We start from the raw sequence: 10,321 nt of genomic DNA, 5'->3' as shown, positions 1-10,321 counted from the left end.
CTTCTACTTTTCTTTTATGAAATAAATGGTGGCGTTTACCAAAGAACAGAACAGAAGGAAGAGTGAGGATGGAAATGACAGAATAATTGTAACATTTTCATGGTCAGGGCTGGGCTGTGTAGATCATTTTATAATGAACTAGCAAATACGTTACCCCTTTTAGAACAGACAAGAGCATATTATAAATTCTGTATATAGCTCTACAGAACAGACAGTGCACAGTCGACACGGGCTTCGCTGCTTAACTGCAGACAGGAAACAGGAACTTTATTCAGGGAATAGACATAGAGCATACCATGGATGCAGCTGCAAACTTATAAACACTGCCATCTACTGACAGATGTAGTTGTTGCACAAAATACAAATGGACATTGTATTCCAACACAAACAATGTTGAAAACTCAACAGGAAAGGGGTGCGGAGAGTATGAGAGCAGGCAAAATGTACAGGAAAGAAGTGCAGAGAAAATTACAGTGGGCAGTATGTGCACGGGGTCAGTATTAGCCCCTGTACACACGGTCAGACATTCTGCTAACCAAATCCGTTGGATTTTGTCCGACGGATTTTGTCTGACGGATTGTGTCCGAAACTGTTGCATACACACGGTCGGACCAAGTTGTCGGAAAATCCGATCGTTCAGAATGTGATGACGTTACTTCGTTACGACAGGACTACGTTCACGCTAGTAGCCAATAGCTTTGATGTAGAAATTTGATCTGAGCATGCATGGCACTTTGTCCGATCAAAATTCTCTACACATGATCGGAGTATGTCCGATCGGACCAGTTTGTCGGAAGATATTTCCAACAAGTTGGAAAATTGGGTCAGATGGAAACAGTCCGATGCATACCACACACAGTCGGATTATCCGACAAAACGGTCCGATAGGAAACATTCCGTCAGAATCTCAGATCGTGTGTACAATGGCTTAGGGTATCCAATGTAATGAAGCACTAGTAAAATGGCTACAGAGCAGTAAAGGCACAAAACTTGGGGTAACAGGGGCAATGCAATTCCTAATAGTGTGCTGGTTCAGTCCTTATGGCACAGGTGGAAATAGCAGTGTAGATAAGCCAGCTTGATCTGAAATGTCCTGGCACTAGAACACATCATTAGAGCAGTATATCTTCAGGCACAGTGGTCACAATACAGACAAGGCCCACTTTACCAGGACAGCATCTGCTGGAGAGTTGGCGACTGACAGGGTAGTAGGTGCTGGCAGCAATAGAGCAAGTAGGAACATCTACAGTGGCCATTCTGGAGACCTGTGTTTTGAGGGTGTAATGCACTATCCCTACTCTTGCCCTCCCTGCACTGGAACTTTTGTGGGTTCCTATCCCTACACTATCCACTCACAGAATGTGCGCCAAACCCCTGCAGGGTACTCTATTTAAAAGGGCTGCCCCAAGCAAGATGGCTGCAGAAGGTCATCAGGGATTGCAGTGTCCAATTGGACAATTCTATTGTTTACTTTTCTAATTTTTTTTGTATCTATTCTTTTCTATTGTATTAGAAGTCTAATTTATTCTACTTAAAATATTAATTTCAGAAGATGGTCACATTCTTTCTATTTTATTCAATTTTATTCAAACAAAGTCTAGGGTAGCTCTGGTGAACATCTAGAAGGATCCCAGACCTGAGGACAAAGAGCCACCCCACTAAAATTGCAGTACTGTGGGCTCTGACCTTACGGGGTAAAGGACCATGCAAAAAGCCGCAGATGGACTCTGGTGGCAAGAAAGCGCCCTGAGGCGATTCAGTTCGCATAGGTAGTGCTATACAAGTCACTCATTCATTCATTCATTCATTCTGTGGTGGTAATTAGGGAGGTGCTCCCCACAGTAGCTGGGTCCTCTGGAGAAGCCATGCGCTATTAGGCTCTGGCCTGGTTATCCGCACGCCGATTCTGACAATGGAGAGCCTCTCACCTGGCTGCAAATCAGTTGCCATCTACCTCATCAGATAAGGCCTTTCTGAGCTGCATAGAGCAGGAAGCAAAAAACCTTATCTCTCTTGGGAACAAGTTGTGGGTATGCCACCTCCTGGGCCACACAATGTTCTTTACAATTTAAACTTTTATTTGTTTTGAGAAATATAACTTTGTTTCACTTTCCAACAGGAGGCTTTGGGATCTTTTAATGCACCCCCCCCCCCCCCGCCACCTTCTTCCATATAAGAAAGCTTTGTAGTCTGTGAATGGATTCCATACTTCAGTGCAAGAATAAAAGTGTAAATTGTAAAGAATAGCCAGTCCTCCAGCAGGTAACACACAGCACTATAGTTAACTATTTGCTACCCAGGTGATTTTAAATAAACTTTCTTTCCTTGGAGTTCTCCTTTAAAGGGGCCTGATCCTGTATCTGAGCATCAGGAGTAAAGGGGCGCCCCGCTACACATATATTTATATCACATTATTTAGATCCAGCAGATCAGGAATCGCACTCAGTATACAGACATGTTGTCACGGCTTTGTGGGAATTCCTCGACAGTACGTCTCCGTACACAAAGATTAATAAATGAAAATACCACTAGAGGGCTCCGCAGATGTGAAAACATCTTGACGAGAAATTTGGAGAAGGGAAAGTAAAACAGCTCAGGAAGATCCCAGATTCACTTCTATGATATCTAGCAATGGGTTCCCTCCGGGTGTATAAGAGCGGAGCAGAGAAGATGGAGCTCAGAACACTGCAAGGACCAAACAGGACCAGAATCCTGAGGACACTGCAAAGACCAAAGAGAAAAAGGACAAAGTATACAGAGCAATCCAAAAGACACAGGTAAGAGCCATCCTCCCGACTCCACTACATCTTCTTGTTTATATACAGTAGCGGCCAAAGGTTTTGAGAATGACACAAATATTAGTTTTCACAAAGTCTGCTGCTTCAGTGTTTTTAGATCTTTTTGTCAGATGTTACTATGATACACGGAAGTATAATTACAAGCATTTCATAAGTGTCAAAGGCTTTTATTGACAATTACATGAGGTTTATGCAAAGAGTCCATACTTTCAGTGTTGACCCTTCTTTTTGAAGACCTCTGCAATTCTCCCTGGCGTGCTGACAATCAACTTCTGGACCACATCCTGGCTGATGGCAGCCTATTCTTCCATTATCAATGCTTGGAGTTTGTCAGAATTTATGTTTTTTTTGCTCATCCGCATCAAGGATTGACCACAAGTTTTCAATGGGATTAAGGTCTGAGGCGTTTCCTGGCTATGGACCCAAATTTTTGATGATTTGTTCCCCAAGCCACTTAGTTATCACTTTTGCCTTATAGCAAGGTGTTCCATCATTCTGGAAAAGGCATCGTTCCTCAAACTGTTCTTGGATGGTTGGGAGAAGTTGCTTCCTGAGGATGTTTTTGTACAATTTCTTTATTCTTGGCTGTGTTCTAAGGCAAAATTTTGAGTGAAACTACTCACTTGGGTTAGACTTAACACCCCCACCTGAATGGTCTCATGATGCTTTACTGTTGGCATGACACAGGACTGATGGTAGTGCTCACCCTTTCTTCTCCAGACAAGGTTTTTTCCGGATGTCCCAAACAATCGGAAAGGGGATTCATCAGAGAAAATGACTTTACCCCAGTCCTCAGCCATATAATCCATGGACCTTTGCAGAAGATCAGCCTGTCTCTGATGTTTTTCCTGAAGAGAAGTGTCTTTGCTGCACTTCTTGACACATGGCCATCTTCCAAAAGTCTTCTGCTCACTGTGCGTCCCGATGCTCTCACACCTGCCTGCAGCCATTCCTGGGCAAGCTCTGCACTGGTGGTGCCCCGATCCCCCAGCTGAATCAACTGTAGGAGATGGTCCTGGCACTTGCTGGACTTTCTTGGGTGCCCTAAAGCCTTCTTCACAAATGCAGTGGAAATGTTTTTTATGGAATTAAGTTCATTTTTATGGCAAAGAGGGAATTTATCTTATAACGCTTCATAACATTCTGGAGTATATGCAAATTGCCATCATAAATACTGAAACAGCAGACTTTGTGAAAATTATTATTTGTGTCTAAACTTTTGGCCACGGCTGTAAATACTATATATATCAATATGATGTTCTTACATTTATATATTATGTTTTCTTTCCCAGCCACAATGACCACAACATATTCATGGACAATTCTCATCTTCCTTAGTCTCAGCCCCATTGTCTTTGCTCAAAGCTGCAAATGGCTCCATCGAAACCAAGAAGTGGTGAACAGACAGATTCTGCAAAACTTTAAGCAGATGGTAAGTCCCAGTCAGTTTTGTTCTGCTCTGTCCATCTTTATGACTTGGAGTCTCATCTATGTATCTTTAGTGTGCTCACAAATTCAAATGCTGTAATCACCCAAACCCTACTTTGGCTCTCTACAGCCCCATACGGGTCCTGACTTTCCTCCTCTATTTAAAGCCATAAATGGAGGTTAATGCCACCTCTGGTCTGTCCACCCTAATCATGGGGGTCACTGGTCTTCCTGTACAACCAGAAGGTGGGATGCCACCATGCCATTCCTCTCCTCTCTACATGCTCATCATGAACTTCACTTCTTTTTCTTCTTCTTAATTTTGTTGTATATTTTTATGCCACTGTGAACATCAAATGTACCAAAAAGGTAAATCTATCATACTGTAAATTACAGATTCCGGCTGAAGATTCTCCTGGAGTTTGTCTCAATAGTAACTTCAGTGTCCCCAATATCAAGCATCTCTACAACATCTCTAAGGTAAGAGAAACTCCATTATTGAGGGCTCTTTCACGAACTCAAGACAGTTGAGTATGAATACGATAATAAGATTCGGGGACTGGCTGGTTATGAATAAAAGAAATGCATTTCCAAAGCTGATCAGACCCACCTGGATGGGGAAGACCAGTATTATCAATACTGCCCAAAAGCTTTGTGTGCACAGTGAATAAAGCACTAAGTGGCCCACAATTTCAAATATGAATTTTCCCAGAATGCAGGTTTTTTTTTTTGGAGGAACCTATGTGCTTTATAGTAAGTTCAGTAAAGTGTTAGCCTAACTCTAGGCATGCATTTTAAGTTTAGTTGGACTGGATAAAAGGTTAGAAACTCTTTCATGTTTTCATTATTGTTTGGATCACCATTGATGAGATTCCCCACGCTGACTGTCCTGGTGACATCTCAAGTTTAAAAACGTGACCAGGTGCTACAGGGAGAATAATTAATGCTATATCCCTACAATGGGGATACAGAAAGCAGCAAAACAAAATTGATTTAGCTCTGCCAATTTCTGGACCGCATTTAACAAGGATAAAAAGTGAGGGAATATCCCTATGTGATCACATACAGTAGCCTTTCTCAACCTTTTTAACACAGAGGAACCTTTATAATAACTTTCCAAGCTCAGGATACCCTGCTAAAAATGACTAGATGCATTTTTGTGATGGTCAGTGGGAAGAATGCTCCTTAAACTTGTGGTCATTGGGAGGAATTACCTCTTACAGATAGCTAAAAACATCAATTTGTCAGTGGGAACTTTTCTGAGAGGCAGACATTTCTCATGGCTCAAGAAAACCCTAGAAACCTCTTGAAGAACCATAGAGGTCCATGGAACCCTGCTTGAGAAACTATCATTCAGCAACAAAGCCTGACAAAACAATGGTTCATCTAGATGAGAAATAAGCTAATCACATTGTAATAATACTAGCTCTCTGCTGTGAAGTGGTATTGATGTATGATTTTTTTAAGGTTGAGTCTGCGGCCATCGCTGTGCGTGAAGTTGCCAACCAAACCATGCAGTTCTATAGGAGATATGAGGAGAAGTTGGACTACCACTGGCCTGCCTGGGAGAGGCTTCAGGAGCTCCTATATTACCAGGAGCAGCAGCTGTCTGACTGTGTAAGTTTTCAAGTGACCCCCAACCTACATTTCCCCCCAGGCCATTAAAGAGGAGAAGTTATTTAGAAATGTTTTCTATCTTCCAGATCCCAGAGAAAGCAGAAAATCAGCTCTTTGTACAAGGAATCAGCCAACAATTCCTCGCCCTGCAGAGAATCCTAGAGGAGCAAGTAAGTCACCCTTCTCCTTTTCACCCATTAAAAGGTCTATTGTTCATAGATCCTCAGGGGAGGTTCTCTGATATGAAAACAACACTTTTGGTGGGGGGTGAAAACAGCATATGATAATTAAATCCTAATTTAAAAAAAGAGAACATGGCTGGTGGTTCACAGATCGTTTGTAAATAGGTGTTATCAACAGACTATCCATTGGCTTATCTGTCTGTCTAAGGCTCTATGGCTTCCTCATACACACACTAACATTTACCCCTTTCCACAGGACAATAAGGTCTGCGCCCGGAGAGCGGTCAATGCTGAAATCCAGAGGAATCTCCTGCTGTCCAGTCAGCTCTCGTCTCGCATGAGAAGATTACACCTACTGAGAAGTCTTTCCTAGCCATGTGACCAAGTTCACTGAATAGAAATATTTATTTATTTATTTTTATATATTTATGTATTATGTATTTATTAATGTATTTTTATATTTTATATTTATATTTATATATAATATTTTATTTATGTTATAAATGTAATTTTTATATTTACAATGGATTAATAAAAAAATAATATTCACATTTTCTGACTTGTGTCCTGTAATTACGTAAATGAAAATGTAGAAAGAGAAATTGGGAATGTAACTTATCTATTTCAGGATTGGTTAATGATGGGGTAATGAGAGGTGTCACTATGGAACCTCTAAATAAGAAATATATTTGTCAGGAAAGGACACAGAGGAACGCAGTTTAGTCAGAAGATGATGGCTAATAATTGTAGAATGGGGTACAATAACATAATTACTACAATATGAAATGGATGGTAACCCAATACAACAAAAAGCGTCACTCCAAGCCCCACAGTGTTCAGCCTGGTGATTCTAAAGACTGCTGGGTGCTGGCTTCATAGGGGCCCATCTCACCCAATAGGCAATCTATAAATGAAAAGGGCACAAATGGACACCGCCTGATTCTATATGTGTCAAGTAGGCTTCAACTTCGTCTGCTCCAAAACACACATACTGTAATGCATTTTACCCCTTAATGGCGTCAATGACTAAGCCCATGATCAGTTGAAATGTGTTGGAGGGGCATGGCTTGGGAGGAGATAAAGCTGAAGCCTATTTAACAGATATAGAACGAAGTGCCTCCTGGTGTGTACTTCTACTTTTCTTTTATGAAATAAATGGTAGCGCTTAACAAAGAACAGAACAGAAAGAAGAGTGAGGATGGAAATGACAGAATAATTGTAACATTTTTATGGTCAGGGCAGAGCTGTGTAGATAATTTTATACTGAACTAGCAAAAACTTTAACCCCTCCAGAACAAACAATAGTATATTATAAATTCTGTATGTAGCCCTACAGAACAGACAGTCCATATGAGCTTTGCTGCTTAACTGCAGACAGGAAACAGGAACTTTATTCAGGCAAACGACATACCATAGATGCAGCTACAAACTTATAAACACTGCCATCTACTGGTTGATGTAGTGGTTGCACAAAATAGAAATGAACATTTTATTCCAACACAAACGATGTTGAAAACTGAACAGGAAAGGGGTGCGGAGAGTATCACTGCAGGCAGAACGTACAGGAGAGATGTGCAGGAGGAATTACAGTCGGCAGTATATGGACGGGGCCAGTAGTAGGGTATCCAATGTAATGAAGCACTAGTAAATTCTCGATTTTTAACAGGTGCAGTACAGAACAGTAGAGGCACAACAACACTTGGGGTAACTGGGGCGATAACAATTCCCAATAGTGTGCTGGTACAGTCCTTATGGCAGAGGTGGAAATAGCAGTGTAGATAAGCCAGCTGGATCTGGAATGTCCTGGCACTAGAACACAGCTTTAGCGCAGTATATCTTCAGACACTGTACTGACAACACAGAAAAGGCCCACTTTATCGCTACAGCCTCTGCAAGAGAGCTGGCGACTGACAGGGTAGTGAAGTAGAATAATGACATATCAGATCAGGCAGGAACTTCAGTGATGCAGGTTTACTAACAACAGCTGGGAGCATACAGGTCAAAGCATGGCAAGATGCAGGTCTAACTTATACAGTTTCTTACAATGCAAGCATATTAGGTACAACATGATCGGTTGGTAAGATCTACGTGATTGTAACTAACCATAAATCTGACACCTGTCATACAACCAGACAAACATATTCATTCCCACAATCCCTATATGTTTAACCTCTTCAGCCCCGGAAGAATTCCCCCCCCTTCCTGACCAGAGCACTCTTTGTGATTCGGCACTGCGTCGCTTTAACTGACAATTGCGCGGTCATGCGACGTTGCACCCAAACAAAATTGATGTCCTCTTTTTCCCACAAATAGAGCTTTTTTTGGTGGTATTTGATCACCTCTGCGGTTTTCATTTTTTGCGCTATAAACAAAAAAAGAGTGACAATTTTGAAAAAAAAAAGCAATATTTTTAACTTTTTGCTATAATAAATATCCCCAAAAAATATATAAAAAAACGAATTTCTTTCTCAGTTTAGGCCGATACGTATTCTTCTACATATTTTTGGTAAAAGAAAATCACAATAAGCGTATATTGAGTGGTTTGCGCAAAAGTTATAGCATCTACAAAATAGGGGATAGATTTATGGCATTTTTATTATAATTTTTTTTTATTAGTAATGGCGGCGATCTACGATTTTTATCATGATTGTGACATTATGGCGGACACATCGGACACTTTTGACACAATTTTGGGATCACTGTCATTTATACAGCCATCAGTGCTATAAAAATGCACTGATTACTGTGTAAATTACACTGGCAGGGAAGGGGTTAAACACTAGGGGGCGATCAAGGGGTTAAGTGTGTCCTAGAGAGTGATTCTAACTGTGGGGGGGAGGGGCTACCACTGACATGACAGCGATCACTGCTCCCGATGACAGAGAGCAGTAGATCCCTGTCATGCCACTAGGCAGAACAGGGAAATGCCTTGTTTACATAGGCATCTCCCAGTTCTGCTGATCCGTGACACGATCGTGGGACAGCGGCGGACATCGAGTCCGCGGTCACTGAGTATGCAGCGTGCGTGCCCACAATGCCGTACCTTAAAGGAGACGTACAGTACAGGCAGTAATGTAGTTCGGTTTTGTGCTGCCCTCGGCCTGACTAAACTCATGCACCCCCTAATTTAAATATGACCCACCCCTTCCTGTTTAAGACCCGCCCTGAAAATTTTGAGTAGGGACACTAGTTCTGAGGGCCTGGGGGGGGGCAATGGATTTCCTTAATTTGCATAGATTTCCTCTCACTTCCTGTTTGGCTATGGGGCAGAAAGTGAAGGGAAATCTCTGCAATGGGACAGGGATGGTAAAAAATAAACTGACAGGGGCTATAACCCTCCCTTACTCTATCCAAAATGAAAAGAAAAGTGTTGCCTATATTTCTACTTTAAGTACAAATTTCTGATAATTTTATGGAGAGGACTACGAAGATATAACCATGCCAATGGTGCAGCGGAAAACATATAGAACAGTGAGGAAGGTTTGTGGTCCAGGATGATAGGACAGTCAAAATTAGAAGTGGCTCCCCCCCCCCCCCACAGTTGCGGAATGCTGGCCGCCAGCATACCGGAAGCAGTGCAGCCGCTTTATGGGGGCGCTAGACTTATTTGCCTCTCAGCCCAGTCCGCCCCATAAGACTGGCACTACACTAACTGCGCAAGCCAGCAGGGACTCTTTCTGTGCTGCCCCCCTGTAAAGTGCTGCCCTAGGCATGGGCCTTGTCCGCCTAGGCAAGGATACATCGTTGCGTACAGGTACAACCATTTTCGCAGCCGTGCCATTGTGCCGACGTATATCATTGTGCACTGGTCGGTTTTTAACGGTTTATTATTAGCGGTTAATAAATTATTTATAACTGTTTTTGTCTATAGTTTTATCCACTTAAAATACTTGTGTATGACACCCAATCATGTTAAATCAAGCTCTTCTTGTTTTGGTAAGACTTCCCCAACTCAAGGATAACATATTTACGACTTTGAGAAAATGAACTTGCAATCACCCCATATTATGTGTTAGATGGATAGATAGATAGATAGATAGATAGATAGATAGATAGATAGATAGATAGATAGATAGATAGATAGATAGATAGATAGATAGATAGAGGTTTATTGTCATTGTAGAAAACAAATTCACAATGAAATTACATTTCTACTCAATACATAATTCATACACCACAATCATCAACTACTCATTTGTAATATACAATTAATTTACTACCATTAAAGTTCCCATTTAAAAGCACGACAACAAATGGTAACATTTAATCTGAATGACCACTTATCTCACCACTCAT

General features: G+C 41.5%; 1 protein-coding gene across 1 annotated transcript; it reads left to right on the top strand.

The window, feature by feature from the left end:
* Positions 1-2,643: 2,643 nt before the first annotated feature.
* Positions 2,644-6,398, top strand: LOC143934970 (uncharacterized). Its single transcript, XM_077458516.1, has 6 exons — positions 2,644-2,777; positions 4,091-4,230; positions 4,623-4,706; positions 5,694-5,843; positions 5,930-6,013; positions 6,282-6,398. The coding sequence occupies exons 2-6, from the start codon at positions 4,096-4,098 to the stop codon at positions 6,396-6,398; spliced, it is 570 nt and encodes a 189-aa protein (XP_077314642.1). The 5' UTR covers positions 2,644-2,777; positions 4,091-4,095.
* Positions 6,399-10,321: the final 3,923 nt, after the last annotated feature.

Source organism: Lithobates pipiens, unplaced genomic scaffold, assembly GCF_037356315.1.
Source record: "Lithobates pipiens isolate NorthernLeopardFrog02 unplaced genomic scaffold, aLitPip1_a1.2 Scaffold_28, whole genome shotgun sequence".
Lineage (NCBI taxonomy): Eukaryota > Metazoa > Chordata > Amphibia > Anura > Ranidae > Lithobates > Lithobates pipiens.
This window is presented reverse-complemented; position numbering and strand designations above follow the sequence as displayed.

Bases quoted from the DNA above. Each gene is read 5' to 3' on its own strand.
- LOC143934970 (XM_077458516.1), top strand. From the start codon at position 4,096: ATGACCACAACATATTCATGGACAATTCTCATCTTCCTTAGTCTCAGC. The intron at 4,231-4,622 runs GTAAGTCCCAGT...TGTAAATTACAG, and splicing joins TGCAAAACTTTAAGCAGATG to ATTCCGGCTGAAGATTCTCC. The intron at 5,844-5,929 runs GTAAGTTTTCAA...TCTATCTTCCAG, and splicing joins AGCAGCAGCTGTCTGACTGT to ATCCCAGAGAAAGCAGAAAA.